The sequence below is a fragment of the Anopheles aquasalis genome, chromosome 2 (assembly GCF_943734665.1).
Source record: "Anopheles aquasalis chromosome 2, idAnoAquaMG_Q_19, whole genome shotgun sequence".
Classification (NCBI taxonomy): domain Eukaryota; kingdom Metazoa; phylum Arthropoda; class Insecta; order Diptera; family Culicidae; genus Anopheles; species Anopheles aquasalis.
Genome location: NC_064877.1, coordinates 81,983,147 through 82,003,146, shown reverse-complemented (window position 1 = coordinate 82,003,146; position 20,000 = coordinate 81,983,147). Strand labels below are relative to the sequence as shown.

The window sequence follows — 20,000 nt, the reverse complement described above, 5'->3', positions numbered from 1 at the left end:
CTCCCGGAATCGTACCGCATGCTATTGTTCCTCCGCTTATGAACACTCACGGGCTGGGTGGTGTTGCGGCAGCACCAGCAGTCGGCCTCCTTTCTGGCGGCGTCCCACCACCGAAACCAGCCATTCCACCGCAACCACTGATTGCCACCGGTGGCGCACCACCTTTGATACCGCTGGGTGGGGTACAACCACAGCTGATGGGCGCTGGCCTACCGATGATGCCTGCTGCGGCTGCTCCTGTTGCTGTTCCTCCGGGGGTCATGTCACAACAACCACTCATCGGAGGCCTCCTTTCTGGCCCTGCAGTCGCTGGAGGTGCTAGTGTCGGCATTGTAAAGCCATTGATTGATCCGATCGGTGTATCGCAACCGTTGATTGCCGGAATGGTACCACCGGTTGTTCCGGCCGCTGTCGTTCCGGCTCCACCGACCCCACCTTCTGGAGGTGGTACACCTGCACGCTCGATGTCCATCAGTGAGCGAGCGCCATCCATCGACTCACCGTAAGTCTCTCTCTCTGCTCCCATATGACCCCGACCGATGCAAGCACCGTAAACTAATGATTCTCCTTTCTTCGCCCGGCTCACCAGTGGACAAGTGGAGTGGGCTATCAAGGGCCCAGCAAAACTCAAGTACACTCAGCTATTCAACACAACCGACCGCAACCGAAGCGGCTATCTGACCGGACCGCAGGCGCGCAATATTATGGTACAAACGAAGCTGCCACAGGCCACACTCGCCCAGATCTGGGCCCTGGCCGACATGGACACGGACGGGCGGCTGGGTTGCGAAGAGTTTGTGCTCGCGATGTACCTATGTGACCTAGCGGCGGCCGGTGAAAAGATACCGGCCACTTTACCGCCGGATCTGGTGCCACCATCGTTCCGGAAACCGACTTCACGCCACGGTTCGCTCGTTGGTTCCCGGCACGGTTCTGTTTCGTCCCAGGGTGGTGGCACAGCGGCGCACGCAGCAGGGGTCGAGCTGGATCCACTATCTGGTTTACCGATGTGTAAGTTGCGATTCCTATTGTCCTGCTGTTCCTCCTGGAATGTTGTTACACCCGTGTTTCCGCATCTTCCCGTATGTTGCAGCTTCCTTTGAAGACAAGCGCAAAGAGAACTTCGACAAGGGGCAGGCGGAACTCGAACGACGACGGAAGGCTTTGATGGACATCCAGAAGAAGGAACAGGTAACCTGAACGCTCATCCCCGGTGCACCCCGCTAGTGTACGCTTGACTAACGGCGTTCGGGTGAATGCCTATTGTCTCTACAGGAAGAACGCGAGCGTAAGGAGCGTGAGGAGCAGGAAAAAATACGCAAAGCCAAGTTGGAGGCCGAACTGAAGAAACAGCAGGAACACGAGAAGGAGCTGCAGCGTCAGCGAGAGTTAGAGCAGGAGCGGGAAGAGCAGCGTAAGCGTGAGCTGGAAAAGAAAGAACTGGCGCGCAAGTAAGCAAGCGATCGGCGACCCCTTTGTCCATCCTCTAATGGTATTTTTTTTTTTTTTTTCGTTTGGCACACCCTCCCCACAGAGAACTTGAAAAGCAACGGCAACAGGAATGGGAGGCACAGAAAATCTCCGAAATGCAGCAGCACCGCCAGCGCGAACAGGAGAACGTGCTGAAGCTGAAGGCACAAAACCAATCGCTAAGTGTCGAGCTGAGCACGTTCAATGAGCGCATTAAGGAGATTTCGCAAAAAATCTGCGACACGCGCGTCGGCGTTACGACCGTCAAGACCACGATCGATGGAATGCGTGCGACGCGCGACTCACAGATGGCCGAAATGGCTCAGCTGAAGTCGCAGGTTAAGGATCAAAACCAACGGCTGGTACAGCTAAGCCAGGAGAAGGCGAAGCTCGACGCGAAGAATAAGACGGGCGAAACGGAGAGCCAGCTGCAGTTCACCAACAAACAGGTAGCATGGCACGGGCGTGTGTTCGCGGTCGGTGCCATGGAGAAACGTATTGCTTAAATATGGCGCAATTTCTATCTTTCCAGATTGTTATACAGCAGCTAAAGGATAAGCTGGAAAACACGAAGCAGCAAATCGAAAATAAATCGACCGACATTAACCTAAACCGGGAACAGCTAACCGAACTGAAGGCCCAGCTGACCGGACTGATCGATTCGTGCGAGAAACTGTACGGCGAATACGATATGCAAAGGATTCAGGTAAAGAGAGAAGGCGAATGCGGGAACCAGAAATCCAAGGCCATTATTTACTAATTTTTTTTCTGTTCGTTTGTTCGTGCTTGCGATAGATTCTTGAAATGAAGAACAATCGTAAAAATGAATCGTACAGCACCAGCACATGGGATACGGGGAGTTCGTGGGCGACGGCGGATACTACAGCGATCGCTGCCACGAACGAGCCGCTCGCGCGCGCATCGATTCCGGCGGACAATTTGCCAACACCGCCGGGCTACGTTAAGTACCGTGCAATCTACGAGTTTAGCGCACGAAATGGTGATGAAATATCCTTCCAACCGGGTGACATTGTGATGGTAGGTGTTTTGAGACTATTTACCCTTACATTCGTTGAAATCGCTTCGCTCATCCTGTATTGGCTGTTTCCGATGGGTTTAGGTACCACTGGAACAAAATGCCGAACCAGGTTGGTTGGCTGGTGAAATCGACGGCCACACTGGCTGGTTCCCGGAAACGTATGTCGAAAAGGTCGATAGCAATCTGAACGTTGTGGAAGCGGTTCCCGAGACGATAGCGTACGGTAGCACTGCACCTACTGAAGACTATGCCGCTACAACCGTACCAGAATCTGCCACCGAGTACACTGCCGCAAACGACACGACAGCCGAGTAAGTGACAAGGGAGGGTCGGTACATGCAGGGAAACTATGATAACACGTATTTCGATTTGCAGAGCAACCTGTAACGGAGATGTTGAATATTACGTGGCCTGTTATGCCTACCAATCGGCGGAATCGGGCGACCTGGTGTTTGATGCCGGTGAAACGATTGCTGTATCGAAGAAGGAGGGCGACTGGTGGACGGGCACGATTGGTAACCGTACGGGCATCTTTCCTTCGAACTACGTGACAAAGCATGATGCTGGAGGAACAGTAAGTATCAATGCTTGCCCAGGGAGGCCAATATGGTTTGGTGTCACTGCTGATACTCGCTTGTTGCTCTTTTAGGAGGTGACCAATGGCAACCAACCCGCACAGGAGCAGATACCGGAACAGAATAATGAGATTGAAGCATTGCAACGGCAACAACAACAACAAGCAACGTATGAGCAGGAAGCGAAACGGAAGCAGTCAACCACCGGCAATACTCAGGATGCCGAAGATGCACGCAATCAGGCAGAGGCAGACTCGGAAGTGTCACAAATCAACACTCAACCACCGCAGGCACCGGTCGCCAATGAGGATAACATTCGCTACTCTTCGATGTCGATGACATCCGCTACGCCAAGCCTACGACGGAAGGGTGAGGTCGCGCAGGTAATCGCACCGTACGAAGCGACCAGCTCCGAGCAGCTGTCCCTTCAGCGGGGTCAGCTGATAATGATCCGAAAGAAAACCGATTCCGGTTGGTGGGAGGGTGAGCTGCAGGTAGGTAGCGTGGTGGGCGATGCGATGCATAGTTGGTCGCCACTAACCGCGTTGCTATCGTTACAGGCAAAGGGACGACGTCGCCAGATTGGTTGGTTCCCCGCAACTTACGTCAAGGTACTGCAGGGTGGCCGTAACAGTGGCCGTAACACACCCGTATCGGCAAGTAAAGTGGAACTGACGGAAACCATTCTCGGTAAGCAACGTCAACGCAACCAAAAAAACTCTTCGTCTAAAGAGCGGCGAAAGTCTAATGATTTTCTTCATCCCGTTTGTAGATAAAGTGATCGCCCTTTACCCGTACAAAGCACTGAACGACGATGAACTTTCCTTCGACAAGGACGACATCATTAGCGTGCTCGGCCGGGATGAACCGGAATGGTGGCGCGGAGAGCTGAACGGTACCACCGGTCTGTTCCCGAGTAATTACGTCGGCCCGTTCGTATCGTCCGGTAAGCACGACAAAGCCAGTACCAGCAGCCGCACTAGCTAGCAATAGCGTACATGTAGCGTCTCTCTTCGTAGCTCTTCTTTCACTTTCTGATATGTTAATCATTCATTACGTTCCAATGCGATTTCATTTCATTTTGTTATTCTGCTGTCCGTTTTGTTGCCACTCAATAGCGGGAGGGCAGTTCAATGGAAGCATATTATGCCTAACAATGTTAATATTGCCAGGATACGGCCCTTTCGATAAAGAGATTGTATGCTAGAATGTTTGTAGTACTATTAGCTAATTCCAGAACGACCATAGCTCTGTATCGTTCAACACTGAACTGAATCTGTCAATAGAGGCCTGGAGCTTTATTTATGTATCGCTATTTATCAGTGAAGATGCTACACTTTATCCGTATTGTAAATAGGCTTCTTTATTTTTCTTTATTTAATTTTCCCCGAAAGAAAGTTGTCGTTTTATTTGACTCCGTTTGTTAGTGTCAGCTTTTCTCTTCTTCTGGACTGGTAATGAACATAACGTGCGCATAACGCATATCTTTATCTGTTTTGTACTGCGTGTGTTTGCAGGTAACGTATAACGGGCAGCAGGGCTTTTAGCAACATACACCAAAGCCCAGTACGATAGCGAGCGGTTCGACTTCGCAGACGACGGCGCAGTCTCGCGGGAAACCGACATACACAACAACAACAGCAACCGCAGCAACCACAACAATAAACAACACAACAATAAAAGCTTCGATAAGTTAAAAACTAATGATAACACATGCAATGATAATGGCAACACTACGACTAACGATAATACTACTGATATTAATCAAAACAACAATAATCATCAGCTGTTACTAGCACGGTTGCTGGCAGCTGCTAGAGGAGGTAGTGGCGGAGGAGGAGGAGTAGGAGGAGGAACTTATCGTTGTCAGGAGTAGGGCCGGTAGTGTATTCAAGGAGCTGCTCCCCTCCTTCCCCCTTTGTGGATCAGTTGTAGATGTGATATATATGTTGCATACTCCCAAAGGCACACCATCATCATTATCACCAACATCATCATCATCAGCAAAGAGCACACCCCAGAGGTGGCCTGTGTGGCTATCAATCTAACTAAACCAGACTGGCTGAAGGCGCGGGCGAGATCAGTTGAATGAGTGGCCGAAATGAGGGATCTATGATCAGGGTAGGGAAGGACGCGATCGATGCGTCAAAGATCAAAGATGAAGATATCAAACATAGCGTTAGATTGGTTTGGAGGATGGAGTAGCAAATTGCGGGTACTGTCCACTGGTGCAGTGCTCTGTTTACTTTTACAATCATTCCAGCGACGCAACTACGCCGTCATCCTGTGGCCGTGTTATTAACTTTTTAAATGTTAAAATGTTCATTGCCAGCATCGGCTCGAGTCCGACGGCTCGAGGTGTGGCTATCAGTATTTCGCTTGACGTAGTATAATCGCGCTAAGTTGTAGATACACCTACTGATGAAACCATTGACGGTACCCGGCGGGATACTCATGCATTAATCGATTAATTCGCTCCTCTATCTATCGGTTGTTGATTGATTCTGTTAAAGTATAGACGTATGCCTGTTAAGTTCCAACTTCCCCGTTATGAACCGTGTTTATAGACCCCATATGCAGCATGCAGCGATGCATCGCATTAGCACTAGGTGATGCTTTACACGCATATATCTTAGCCGTACTTACTCCTTCTGTCCGGTACTGCCAGTTTCGCAACGAGCCAAACTTCTCAACATCGGACACAACCCGTTGCATGCTAGATTGCGCGTCTCTCGATGGTTCCATTGCAGCTTTGTTGTTCTCAATCTTGGTGCCACTTCCTGGCACGGATATGGTGTTGATTCTTATGATTGTACGAGATTGTAATTATACTATATACACATATATAAAAACACAAGAGTCAATCCGGCTGAGGAGAATGGGGAGAAATAGTTGGAAGCCGAATCTTCACCGCACACCTACCCGATGGTCGAAGGATTCAAATCAGGCTAAACCAGATTCCGATGATCGATTGATGATCAGTTCACCGCAATAGCGCATAACACAGACTGTGTAAACGTAACAATTGTAATTTAATTTAGTTAAAACTCCGTTTTATGAGTTGGCATTAGGTTGTTAGCAGTTAGCAGACACAGGAACTAAAGCTTTAGTTAATGATTGTATGAATGATCAGTTTTTTGTAAGGAGCTAGAGAACGTTATTCCTTGGTTTAGCTTGCGATTCCTCATACGTTGGAGGTAAGTTTATGTTGGATCAAAAGGTTAAATTCAAATCATAACATAGCAAAGGAAAAGAATGGTCTATATATATAGTTATAAATACCTATGCATATATATACATATGTGAAAGACATAAATAATTAGATATAATTACGTGCCCCCTATACATTACATAGCACTTACTCTCCAAAGCATGGGTTCCCTATGCAATCGCTAATTCCTTCTGCTCCACCCCGAAAAATCTCTCTGTATAACAAACCAACAAGAGCAAAACAAAAAAAAACACATGGTTATTTCTTCTGAAAGTGTTATTTATATTATGCTATTGCAAGAGTTAAATCAATTTAGTGTAGTAGAGTCATAGCATAGCCGGACAGTGGCAATGGCGCCCGTGTTGAGGATTGGAAACACTAGATCGACAAGGTAGGCCTAGCGATCGCCAAAATCTCACTTTCCCCGTACCGCTGCCATCGCAGTAACCGACGGTGAGTTGTGCTTGCTTGTTGGTCTGTCCTGTTGGTGGACGCTATTCCCCTTGCTTCTATTCCGTTTGTGTAAATTGTGCTAGTTGCTACTGGAGCTGGCAGGAGATCATCATGCACTCACACTGAACACTGGAACTGAACTGAGCCGCCCGGATTTCCATTATTCCCCCCTTTGCACTGGCTCCTCATATCATCTCTCCTGTTCATCTGTTTGTTGTACAGTTTCTAACTAACCCCCGAATTACACCATGTAGGCCATGGCTATCGTTCCCAGTGCAGTCCGTAATACCGACCGCAAATGCTCGATGTTTTCACTGCTGTCCCAAAAGCTGCACAAGCTCCCTCCTCCATTGTCAGACACAGTACAGAGCGGTCGAAAAAAGAGAGAGAGAGACGTTCACTTTTGCTCGCTTCCAGTTCAAGGTGCACCATGAAATGTATAAACTTAAAATGAAATAATGTGAACGTTTTCTCTCACTTCTCTCATATAACTGCGTGTGCTTGTGTGTCTTTCTGGGAAGGTTTTGATTCGTAACATGGTGTATCGATGTTACAATACTCCATGGCATCCTGCTGCAGGCTCGAGTGAAATCCAGAAACTCAACCAAAACGTGTAACTATATAGATACCACAAGCATTATGATGGGACAGATTCCTTTCACCATTCGCTAAGAATGCATAGCAACTCCGTATTTAAAAACGATACAAACGAAAACAAAGATAATGTAACTTGTTAGTAACACGCGCGAACCTAAGCACGCACTAGCCTGATGCTCGTTGCTGCTGGAAGTTAACGCGAACGCAAAGGACACAGCATAAAGCTGACAAAGCCACTCATCAATGAAAACTGCTACAATAAGATAGAAACGTGACAAGCAAATGATCAGAAACAGGTACACCGGTAAAGAATACAAAAGCAACATTACTATCATTAATAAGTTTATCGATCAATCAATCCACACCCATCACCGTGTATGTACGTATGTATTGAATGTGAAAAAAGTGTATGTTGCGGGCAGAGTTACAATGCGGAACGGTACTGGCTACAAGGCAGCATCATTTATCGTCTAATCATACTCGTTTCATGCTCGCACCAGCTAGCACCAGCAGAAGCTGAGTAACAAGAATATGGACGACGACGCGCAAGCAAAAGAGAGAGTCGGAAGTACAGGATGCCATGCAAAAAGCCATCCGTAGCTACCACCATTGGCAATCATGCTGCTCAGCTGCTGTGGCAATAACATGCGAGAGCGTGAGAATTACCATAGAGACCGCCCTCACCACCACCTACCACAGCAGGCGAAACGCGCGAGTGTGCATCATAGGGATAAGGGAAGGAGAAAGCGCATCGTCGACGGCTGCTGCTGGTCTATCAACCCTGCGCTACTCTAGGGCTGTATGGGACGGGTGCGGGGAGGAGCACAAGAGAGGAGCAGCAGGAAAATGCAAGCATTAATAAATCCAACCCAAAAACGGTGCGAGTTAGAGTTGCAAATTGAACGATATGGTATCTTCTTGTTTCCGGTATAATTTGCTGCATAATTATTTTGAGAACGTTTCATGATGTCTGCCACGCACGTTTTGATGGGTAAGTAAAGAAAGACAACGTTGTACAACGAGAGAGGGAGAGAGAGAGAGAGAGAGAGAGAGAGAGAGAGAGAGAGAGGGGGGGGGGGTATAAATAATCAACTTGGATGGCGTAGTAGGCCCACCCAACGGCTACTAAGATTCCATGATCTACCTGACATGGTTGTTTGTGATTTTCGCCATTCTTTCAGCGCCTTCTGGACCGGTTGTCGGCTTTTCGGATATTAAATTATATCAGAGATACACCCGTTTTGTTAAACTGTTTTACAACATTCGGTTTTTGTGGGGCTTCTTTTATTTGTTTGTTACTTCCTTCCCGCTTCCGACCCTTCGATTACCAGTTCACTTTTGTCACATCATTTCTCGTCTTTAGTTTCTATCGTTCTTTATCGTCAGTACTATATTCCATTTATACTCTAATCTTGATCCATAAAGTTTCCAGTTTTGCTACGAGTCGTTAAAGCTTCTCGTATGTGTTATGTTTCGTTACGTTCATTTTCCAAACGGTTTTCCAACGTTCCATAGACCTCATCGGGTAACCGTAATCACTTTGCACTTTTCGCGCCTCACCCCTCCCCCCCCCCCCCCATCCCCATGGTCTGCCTACGGATGGGAAAAAACGGGAAAACGCCATTCTCATCCTCTTACTTATCGGACCCGGGTCACGATTCGTCGACGGAGGGACAGAGGATTTCACTATCTCTGCTTCTTCAACTGTACCTTAACCTATTAAACATGTTTTATTATCTCTCGCTCTAGTGTTGCTGGTGTTTCGAAAGCAGCAGTAACCATAACCATTCTCTTTCTTTCTTTTTATTCCCTCTCTTTCTCTCTATTGTACTGTACCTTGTACCGCTATTGTATCTTGCACGTTGCATCGCTTTCTTTTCAGTGTGTTTTTGCCCTATCGTTTCAGTTCAGTTTTAGGAGCGCTCGACGATAAAATCATCTGTACATTTTACAATACTTCTGCTTTGGGAGCACGTACCTTTACTCGGTTCTCACCTACACACTCCGTGTCATTGTTAAACGATTCTCGCCGCCCGTTCATCTTCTTCTCTCCTCGCCTCCATGTTTAGTAGCACCAACTATCGATCACACCACCGCCAGCCATGTCGATCGACTAACATTATTTTAGCAATTTACTTGTGACCTACTGGTGGGCGGGAGTGGGGGTATCCTTTTTTGGGTAGAAGGAAACGGGGTTTGGTAAGAAGATTAACGTTTGCGTTTGCTACGGGCCAGTTGTGCGTGCGCTAGGATAACTCGTCGTAAAACTGACTTCTTCAGTGCGCAGCCGCTTCTGCTAGTAGAGAGTTGGCTCCCTATCTGGTCCATCGAACTCGTTCGTCGTTGGCGTTTAGATTAGATTTTACTTTAAGTCAACAATAAACGCAACCTCATTTAGCAACCTACCTTTTTGGGAGGTTTTAAATTTAATTTTTATTTTTCACTAGTTCGTAACCGGCGAAGTGGGAGAGCCCCCTTTGAGCACCATCGCCATCGCCTGCGCTACTAGTTTAGTAATACTTAAAGCTCATTAGTCGGGTCTGTATGAAGTGGTTAAAGCATAGCAGAATAATAACGTAAGAAGAGGGGAAAACTATCTGGTAAAGCGTCAACTAAACGAGAGCAAACGCAAAACGAGGATTTGTGTGGATTATTCCTTTTTGTATCCGGGGATGTGTAACACAAATTTATTGAAACATTTTTAACACATTTTCTACAAACTGGAATCGGTTATTTGTGGATGTGCAGATGATGCACAAAATATAGAGAATTAAGGGAGGGAGGGGGAGAATACAGGAACAAAATTACTTACAACTTAATAAATTCCGTATCTTACTTCACTTGGCGCGCTAGTCGCTCTCTTGCTAATGGTAACGAGCGCTTCCCTCTATTTAAACCGGCCACCGGCACCTCGATACTGTTAAGAAATAATACCGCTTTATGGTCTAGGTAACGGGTCTAGGAGGCAACGAAAAGTGATGATCCGTGCACGTCGCACTCATATGCAGGGCCTACTAAACCTGTGGTGTTTTTTTTTTATATAAAACGATCGACGGTTTCCAAGGACACTCATCTAAGCCACATCTCTTCTACCATCTACTTCTCGGGAAAATGAAGTGGTAGTGGTAGCTGCAACAACGGAAAACACCAAACAGGCCTACATATGACCCCTTAGAAATCCCCCCGAAGAGGATTGATTAAAAAAAAAAAAAAACAAGACCCAATCCAATCGATTGCATGCAGTCCGTCTAAGGGTTTAATATGTTTCTGCTAAAATCCTGCGGGTCCTCATTGCTGCCACAACTTCTGGCTTGTGTATGTTCGTTCGCCCGCCAGCTAGTCTACCCACTATCTGAAGCTCGTGACCGTCCTCTCTCCGTCTCCTGTGCAGGGATGCATCATGTTTCTTAGGATAGCGCCGTGTGCTAGTTGTGCCGTGCCCGTTTTCTCGGGCCACCGAGGAAGAGCCCTCTGATGTGTACACTTTATGCGAACAAGTTAACTAAGTGCCCGTTGCCTTGTGCGTTGCCGCTTGTGCTTTAAGACTGAGGCTGGGGGCTGGTGTGGCAAATTTTGCCAGTAAATTATACTAATCGCACCCACGAATTCAAACTAATCACCTAGAACTGCCAGCTGGCTGGCCCTTTTCTTTTGCATTAACACAACTAAGAAGTAATGTACTGTGTGCCGCCAAGTTGTGTGCACCGCACCGGTACGGGGGGAAGGGGTACCGCAATCGTCATTTTAAACGTAAAAAAGCCCATCTTTCCCTACTTACGCTCTAACGGAATGTTTTGGAATACTTTGTGCAATGGTACGCCCGTGCACTAATGCACTGAAAGGGGAACGAAATGGAACGTAACACGCACGCAAACGCAGTGTAGTGGAGCTCTTCCATCGTGTTCGTGCTTCGCTTAACGGCATTTCGCTGTTTCGTTCATCGTTCCGCTGCTGCTGCTGCTGCGGCAAATCTGCTGGCCAGCAGGAGCTACATCCTCGCCACAAGGATCGTCTGTCTTTCCGTGGCAAAGGTGGCCAGTGCACAACCGCTGGGTTGCCCATGGCAACAGCACTAGCAGCATGGTGATGTTCGGTTGAATGGCGACACTATCCTAGATGAATATTTCTCAAATGGGATGCTGCTCGTCAGCACAATCCTCATCCTCGTCATCATCATCATCATCATCGTCGTCATCATCATCGTCATGATCACGGTCATCCTTGGTGCCACCGTTTAACCGGCGCCTCGTACCCTTGGTCGTCGATCCACCACGAGCATCATCATCGTCGTCGTCGTCGTCCTCGTCGGTTGTGCTGGCCGATAGGAGGGCCGTTGTTTGCGGGTTCGAGCGCCGGTTGGTGGCCGATTTGGGCGTGTTGGTGGAGGACGCCTTGATTAAAGCTGGTCCTCGGCGCGCTCCGTACTTGTCTCGGTCGGCGGGCAGGGATTTGGTGTAGTTCTCTTCTGGGATTGCCTCGCTGTGATGTAACGTGGTGTTTGATGTTTCCGTGGTCCGGAGTTGTTGTTGTTGTTGCAATGGAATCGGAACAAAGGGGAATCGCGAAATGGACGGGGAATGGAGCAAAAGGGGGGAAAAAAGTGGGATTGGGATCGGAGACGGCACAAGAAAAAGGGAAAGAAGAAACAGAGAAAGAGAGAAACAAAAAACCAATATGACACACTGGCAATGCTTTTTTTTCTTTTTCTTCTTTGCACAACACATTTGCTTTCAATGGCAACTACGATAGCGGTGATGGTCGGTGCCGGTGTGTGTTGCAAGAGACCAGAGTGTGACAGTGGTATCCGGGCCTACTACAGCTACTGGAAAGATGGGGGATTGGGCTGCTATGATGATTGCTGGATACAGTGATCGGCTGCAGGCGTTGATGTGCATCTTCCCAGCGCTAACCGAGCGAAACATATCAAAGTGAACGTGAACGGAACGGAGGAGCGAACGAAAGGACTAGCAAACTAGAAACGAAGAAGCGACTAGCGTGCACACCGTCTTGCTCGCTACTGGGATGGTCAAGTCCGCCGTAACAATGCTGGAAGACAATGCCGATGATCACGCCACACCGGACGCGACCACTGGAACTATTCGATCGAGCTATACGATCGCAACGATACGATGAGCTAGAAGGCAAGCAGCATGGAGCAGCGTCTTTTTTTTTCAACGATACAACACTGTACGCATAGCAACAACACGAACACATGGCAATGGCGCTAGACAGAGCTGGAGAAAGGGCCCAAATGGGAGTGACCGGATGTCCGGAATCAACCAAGAATGCACGCTAATGAGGAGGAATTACCCAAGTGAGTGGAATGAGGGCGCTGGTAGTGTCAGTTGGCGTTATGGTTGAATGGTTTTAATGGCGTGTAATGGGATCGCCTGATGGTTGTTTCACCATCGTGTTGGTTAGCTTTTTACTAGTTACTCTACCATTAGGTTACTATTTTCTACTTTTCATTATACATTCTAACCTATGTTCACTAGTTTAAAAGCCACAATTCACTAGTTTAAAAGCCACCACAATTTAAAAGTTTTACATGAGTTTTGCTCAAGATAACCAAATACTGTCAATATTTTCAGTCAAGTCTCGTAGGTTTTTCTAATCTTCCTAGATTATACTGTATCTATGTGGGTATTTTCATCTTATTTAAATCAAATTGATTATTTAAATCGAATCGAACACACTAAATTTTTTACAGAAAAAAGAAAAACAAATTAGAAAAGGAGAAATTCAAAAGATTGTGTTGAATGTTGTGTAATGGAGACGCCTGGTGTTTCATATTTTCAAACGAATTTTCCGTTTCTTTTACTCTGATCTACGAACATCGGATGGTACGTTCACAACAAAACAAACTAATCACATCACTTAACAGTGCATCAACACGCTTCACAACATAAAAAAAAACATCTAGCTAATAAACTACTATCAAGCAAAACAACTAATGCTAAGATGTTCGATTGGCAATGAACAAGTGCACCAATTCTTGTGCGGGTGTAAGCTCTTTACAGCAAGTGTGTGTGATCGGTTGTTTGTTTTTTTTTTCTTTTTTTGGTGGAGAGAGTGTTCGTGTAATGTAGTGGAATGGATACAGCAATGCTATAGCAACGCGTTGAAAAAGGACAGAAAGCAAACGATATGACAGCAGAACAACGAACGAATATTTGGCTGCTTTGGCTAAGGGCTCTGTCCACTTCCCTTTGCCGGTGCCGGATTTTTTTGTCTCTTTTCTTTCGTTTCGTTTCAGTTCAACGAGTTCAACAGAAAGCGAGAGTTGTATATAGGAGGATAGGTATATTTAACGATCTTTTGCTGATGAAAGCGGATTGGAATCTTTGCTGGATGCCGCCTACACTACTGGTTGGGCCATTACTGAACCTCGCGCCTCACTACAATCCGCACGAACACTCTATACACGCGCCCACACCGACCCACACACAGAGACTCGCACCCACGCCAGACATCCCGCCAATCCAGGGGCCCCAGCGCCGAAGGGCTACCACTCCGGTCGTTTTCGGGAGGGTTGGGTGCTTTGTGCGCCTCGATTTTGTCCACCGCGAGCATACCAGTTTGAACGGCTACTTATTACGCTACAATCTACAACCACTAACAACACTACAGCAGTTCAAAACACACGCTTATGCACTAGGGCCGTTTGCTAGCTAACAAGTACGGACTAGCCTATCTCTTGCTTGGTACGACCGGATCGACCGGAGGAAAGCGAGCGAGCAGTAGCAGCATGCAGCATGCAAGACAATCGAGAATGACGGGCGGATCTGGGACTAGGACTGGCAAATGTGAAAGCAGCACTCTAGCTCTGTGTAGTAGTGTAGTGTAGTGTGTGCGTGTCTGTCGACCAATTTCGTTGTTGCATCGATGGAAGAGATGGAAGAACCACCAGCGGAGCAGCGCAAAAGCGGCAATTGTGGCAGCTCTTTCATCAGCAAGGTGTTGAGTTTTTAGGGAGGGAATTTCGAATTTCCAACAGATCGATAAAGAGGAATGACAATTTAATTGCAGATTGGAATGGAAATGTCTGTCCGGCCAGACTGTGACAGTGAATGCTTCTATCCTATATCTAGCAAAACTAGCTCGATCGTGATGTGATGCCAGAAAACGAAGTAAAGATGCGACTATAGAACGAGCACCAGCATTCCAGAAGAGCTATTGCATTATCGTATTATTGTTAATCACGATGAGCTACTGATCTTTTGGGGGTGGGTGGTGTTTAAGGGTTATGCGCCCAGAGAGCGCTCGAGCGACCCTTTAGCATTGATGTAACATTTGCATTGCATTGAATGGTTGGTTGGTTGGTTGGTTGAGGGGTTTGTTGTTGGAGTAGAGTAGTGAGAAAGTAATGGAATGGAATGCTCTAAATAGTCTAACGATCGGTAATAACGGGCTTCAAAACGAACAAAGTGAAAGAGCAAGAGATTGATAGAGATACAGAGAGAGAGAGAGAGAGAGAGAGAGAGAGAGAGAGCGAGAAAGAGAGAGAGAAAGGGAGTAGAAAAAGGGCTGATCGCCCAGCGTTAAATACCAGCATTTCATCGACAAGCGACGATGGGACACAAGGGTAAAGTCAAAATCGGTCGTATTGTACCTGTTTGTGAGGGAAAAGAGAAAGAGAGATAGAGCGATAAAGAGATAGAAAGAGAAAGAGAGCGCGAGTGATAGATTATTGGAAAGCAAGGAGTAGAAAAAGCCAAGCCAGGCTTGTTGCTCCTGCCGTTAATGCTGCTGATGATGCTGCATCGCATGGCTGATGCCTGGTCGTATCTACACGAGGTTGCACGATTTCACGATACGAAACATCGTTGCATAAAGTGTAAAGTGTGTTGGTGTGTATGTGTTTGTAGAGATAAAAGTGGTACCAGTATACTGGATATTATGTGGAAATTGATTAAAATGTGACTAGGGAACTTCTAAGAAAGACAATTGAAGCTAGAGCTAGAGCCTTTTCCCTCTTCCACACGAAGAACTAGCTACTTATTGGGTGTTTTGGGAGGTTGTTTTCTCCGGCTTACCAGTCTAAACACTATCACTACACCGCACGGACCTACCTTGTCTCGCTTTGCAACGCATTGATTGATTGATTGATCGCTCAACGCTTTCTACGAACCTATCAACAAAGTTAGCAACTACGGGCAACGGGTTACAGGAGATTAAGGTTAAGAAGGAGTTGGGTTAAGCTTCGCTTACACTAACGGTAAAGGATATAACAACTAACTACATGCAAACATGCACCGCACCGCACCCAGGGCTCGCGCCAAGGTTCTGCTGATAGGCGGGTACCCCTCCCAAAGGGTACGAAGCAGGATCGAAAGGATGAACAGACGGGTCCCAGTCAGTCAGTAGAAGATGATGAAGAAGAAGCTCGGATTGACGGTCGCTGTCGTCGTTATCGGCCGGTTTTGGCTCGAGTTTGCATGCATTCACCACGAAATGAGCACAAAGGAAGGAAAGGTAAGGTAAGGGAAAAGTGGATTGTAGGGCACGGCGAAGGAATGAAGCATGAGGTGTGCGCAGCATCCAGGGAGGTTCTGTGCTCCCGGTTTTGCAATGCTACTACTTCGACTGCTCCGGCTTCTCGTCGTCAGCCTCGAGCGGCGGAGCAGGGAAGGGCTCCAGCGCGAAACGGCTCGGTCGTCGTCCAGTCACTAGAAGTCTGCGGAAAAGGGGGGACGGGGAGGTTGGGAAACATCACGGATTACGTACGGTATTTGCCGGAGTACAACACTCGACGGTGGGTTTCGTTTTTTGTTTTTCTCCGTCGAGCGATCACGCGGACCGCCTCGAGAAGGATCGCGCTGATCGCATGTGAAGGGCTGTGTTTGCTTTAGTGTTGAAGCACAGTATCTATGTTGTGAGTTATGCGCTTTTTGGGCAGTGGTTGTGGTGGTTGTGGTGGTGTTGGTGAAACTGTTCCTGTATCAGGACCCCGAAGGATAATCCCTCATACAGCCTAGCACTCTTCTTTTTCCGGACAAAAAAAAAACAATTCGTCAATTCAAAAACCCAAAAAGCGAATGACTGTGGCTTTGCTGTGCAGTAATATTCGTTCCGGATTTTGACAAAGTGCTAGAAAGGGACAACGACGGATGCCAATAAAATCGCGCAGAAAGCAGCAAAGCGAGGAGTGAGCGCACGACAGCTAAACAACAGTAAGCGATATGGATGCCGGATATGGGTTTTGTTTGTTTCGGAAATTGGGGAACAGCTAGAACAATTGGCGGGGAAGAAATCATAAAATCTGCCATTCGCAGAGACGCAGACCAGAGGCTGAAGCCACTACACAAACGGATCGCTTGCCAGAAGCAGTCCACAGCACAGAGGATTGTTGCGGAATAGAAAAAGAAGAATTGTGAGATCAGAAATGCATCTGCTAGTTTGCGTTTGCACACACAGGTGTAGACTAATGTTGCTGAACAAACATAAAAGGGCATAAAATTTTAATTGGAAGAAAACCAATCGCCAACTAACTAGAGCGTTTCCAGCGTGATCGTCGCTGCCCGGCGTGATAGAGGAGCGCGCCCACAAGAAAGCAGTAGCAAGCAGCAGGGCAGGTTTGCTGTGAAGAGACTGAATACAGTTTGGAAAAGCCACCTGTGTCTCGTGCTAAGAAGAAGGTCAGCGCACGCGCGGTTAGAAATTTGGAAATGTTGGAACAATTTACCGCTGAAAGCTCTTCGCTAAGGCCACATTATCTGGCACACCGCCCGGATTGGGAGGAGAACGAGAAGAAAGAAAGAAAGAAAGAAAGAAGAGATAGTAATAGAGTAAACAGAACATCACTCCTCGTCATTATTCATCATCGTCTAAATGGGTCTCTTCGGTTGCCAACACGCACTCGCCGGATTACGTCGATCATCGGTACACGATGGAGGCGCCTGGTGTTTCGCTTTTTTTCGACCGTTTTTTTCTCTTTTGGCCTACTAGCGATCTGCTGTTGCGTACAACAAGGTAGAGAGAGAGTGAGAGAGGTGTAATTTCTACGCGAAAAACAAAACTCTTCGTAAAAAGCGGAAACCGAAGTGCACAAAATGGATACAAAAATCCAGATCAGATTTGAAAAATCAAAAGAAAAAAAAAAAACAAAATCAATCAGAAAAAACCATTAGAAGGAGAGAATGGTGTTTCCAGTGAGGTGTAGAGAGAAGGAGAAGAAGGATTTTTTTCCTCTTCAGAATGGGAATTTCAATTTTGGGATGAGTCTAGGGATGGGGATCCTGGGAGTGTTAGTGTAGGTTTTTTTTGTTACGATGTGTATATGTTGGCAGTTGTTACCATTGCAGTCGAGTGTTGGGGTTGACCGTTCTTTAGGCGCGTGATCGAGAACAATGTTTGTATGTAAGTGAGTGAGAGATGCTGTTGGTTAGTTGGTATAGTTGTTGTGTGTTGTTTAAACGGTTTAAACATATATTTAGGTGTATATTATATGTTGTGCTTAGTAAACAAACCCACCGAGAGGATATATATAGTTAAATTCACTATCTACTACATTGAACTATTAAACTATTGATCACACACATACACACAAAATAACGGACGAATAGATATACTGGAAAGACTGATAAGCGGCTTCTAATAATACTCGTATCTACCCATTTGCTCATGCCCATGTAACGAACACGGTTCGGCCTAGGGAGAATAGAATACGACAACGCGATCACCCCCCACCATCGCCTAGCATCGCCATACGCCGTTGCTAAGGACTGCTGGGGTGATGCGGCGCGATCGTGGCTTAGTTCGCTGACAGACAAGCACACTTGGATGCCAATGGGAGGCTTAGTTTACGTTTCGTTTATGTAAAAGTGTTTCTGTCCAGAATGTTTTTCTTTTGTGGATTATTTTTTTAAGTTAAAAAGGAAGCATAAAATTTGGAATCAAAATTAATTGTTCACCAATCCGGAAGGCTGTGCTATCACAGTAGAGTGTCCAATTTTAGCATAGCAATTTAGAAAAAAATACGTTTAAGGAAAGAGAAAGTCCTCTTTTTCGAAGGTAAAGGTCCATTCTGGAACATCGCAAAGAGGTAAAAGGGGTAAAAGACGAATTTACTGAAGAGACTGAAAAAGACAGAAAAAGGGGTTCCACAATCCACGCGATGGTGGATGGAAGAAGGGAGGGAGGGCGTATGGAATGTGCGGTTCGGACTTACCCGCTCAGCTCCAGCATCGATCCGCGGCGGTTGTTGCGCCGGTGGCTGGCGGTCACTGGGAATGCGTTGGCATGCGGTACGGCCCGGCTGATACCGAGCGGATCCACCACCTGGTGCGACGTGGCCGGATCGCCACCGTCGAGCGTGATGTAGCCGGCGATCGAGGCCGATCGTTTGTCCTTCGGGACGGCCATCGCCCGCCCGACCGGCGTGGTCGCCGCGATCGGTGTCGACGTCTCCGAGTCCGTCACGCCGCCGATCACCACCCCACCGGAACCGGAACTCTCGCGCCGGAACAGACCTATTACGGACTTAGCCTGTTTAGGTTGCGTCAAGCCACCTGTTCGATCAAGCACGCGCGCGCATGTGTGCGTGTATGTGTGTATGATGTGACACGTACACAAACACCCGTGTAATGTGAGGGTGTGGGAGTGTGTGCGTTAGTGTGCGAGCACAAAAGGATGTTTTTTTTTTTTGGTTAAACGACGGATGCAACAAAACAATGATCAAGGATGATCATGTCGCGGCGAAAGAAAAGTAAATTCACACACGTACGCACGCACGCACGCACCCACACACGAACACACACGCATACAGAAACACAAACCGGTGTTGCAGAAGGTGTGGGCAGGAGATCGATCGAGGACATTTGTTTTGTTTTTTTTTTACATATTGTTTGTCGGTTGGTTGGTGGCGTGTGTGGTTGTAGTTGTAATTGATGTATTTTTTTTTGCGCGGGGCAGGTTTCAGCGGGATTCGGTTTTCATTCGTGAGTCGGGCGTGTGTAGAGAGAAGAAGTAGAAGAAAAAAGAAAAACCATACGGGGAAGGCACGGAAAGATGATAAAAATGCGGTTAGGTGCAAGCTAAAAATGCGCGCGGATGCAGAAATTAAATGAAACTAAAGTACGGTCGATACATTTTTACTAAACTAAAGCTCGAAACTAACGTAAAGTAAGGGAAAAGTACAATCATCTGGGGGTCTTTAATTTGAAAAGTTGGCTAGTTGAAATTTAGAAAACTCTCTAGCAAATACAATGCCCAGACATTGGACAAGTATCGCGTTGGCTAAAAGCAGCTAAAAGTTCATAAATGATGGCAAGGACGGCCACCAAACAGGCCGTGGTTAATTATGATGATCGGAGAATTATTTTAAGCATTGGTTTTTTTCTTATATTGAAAAAACGAATGGAATTGGCATAACAGAGAGATAGATAGAGAGAGAGCGAGAGAGAGCGCGAGAGAAAGTGTTTGGCGTTTGGCAGCCGTGACGTGAGACAGCAGCATTACACTGAGCATACGATCCATTCATCATGCACACGACGTATGTACACTTAGACGACACTCATGGCACCAATGTGGCAACGGTGGCGTGCCGATAGAGGAGCGGCAACAAAGAAGAAGGCAACAACAATGTATGCGGCACACACGATATGCTGGCTGGTATTGCCCCTAGCCCTAGCCCCAGCCGTTAATGGAAGCGACG

The 20,000-nt window shown here is 47.0% G+C and overlaps 2 protein-coding genes across 9 annotated transcripts in view; one reads left to right on the top strand and one right to left on the bottom strand.

The window, feature by feature from the left end:
- Window positions 1-8,221, top strand: part of LOC126573423 (intersectin-1) — an 11,089-nt gene extending 2,868 nt beyond the window's left edge. For 3 of the 4 annotated variants that reach the window (XM_050233529.1, XM_050233531.1, XM_050233530.1), the window contains exons 3-14: window positions 1-502; window positions 590-1,011; window positions 1,094-1,191; window positions 1,276-1,451; window positions 1,535-1,919; window positions 2,003-2,176; window positions 2,266-2,508; window positions 2,591-2,820; window positions 2,885-3,083; window positions 3,159-3,578; window positions 3,645-3,774; window positions 3,857-4,431. The exon at window positions 1-502 is cut by the window's left edge and continues 278 nt beyond it. In XM_050233529.1, the coding sequence (XP_050089486.1) occupies window positions 1-502; window positions 590-1,011; window positions 1,094-1,191; window positions 1,276-1,451; window positions 1,535-1,919; window positions 2,003-2,176; window positions 2,266-2,508; window positions 2,591-2,820; window positions 2,885-3,083; window positions 3,159-3,578; window positions 3,645-3,774; window positions 3,857-4,071 (3,194 nt within the window). In that variant the 3' untranslated portion in view covers window positions 4,072-4,431. Of the gene's footprint in view, window positions 503-589; window positions 1,012-1,093; window positions 1,192-1,275; window positions 1,452-1,534; window positions 1,920-2,002; window positions 2,177-2,265; window positions 2,509-2,590; window positions 2,821-2,884; window positions 3,084-3,158; window positions 3,579-3,644; window positions 3,775-3,856; window positions 4,432-4,601 lie in introns of those variants that run through there. The other variant, XM_050233532.1, reaches the window with a different exon arrangement.
- A 704-nt stretch (window positions 8,222-8,925) lies between these two features.
- LOC126573422 (sodium/hydrogen exchanger 3) overlaps window positions 8,926-20,000 on the bottom strand; it is a 49,209-nt gene continuing 38,134 nt past the window's right edge. For 4 of the 5 annotated variants that reach the window (XM_050233523.1, XM_050233527.1, XM_050233525.1 and 1 more), the window contains 2 exons: window positions 18,516-18,855; window positions 8,926-11,824 (listed from right to left, as the gene is read on the bottom strand). In XM_050233523.1, the coding sequence (XP_050089480.1) occupies window positions 11,473-11,824; window positions 18,516-18,855 (692 nt within the window). In that variant the 3' untranslated portion in view covers window positions 8,926-11,472. Of the gene's footprint in view, window positions 11,825-13,628; window positions 16,023-18,515; window positions 18,856-20,000 lie in introns of those variants that run through there. The other variant, XM_050233528.1, reaches the window with a different exon arrangement.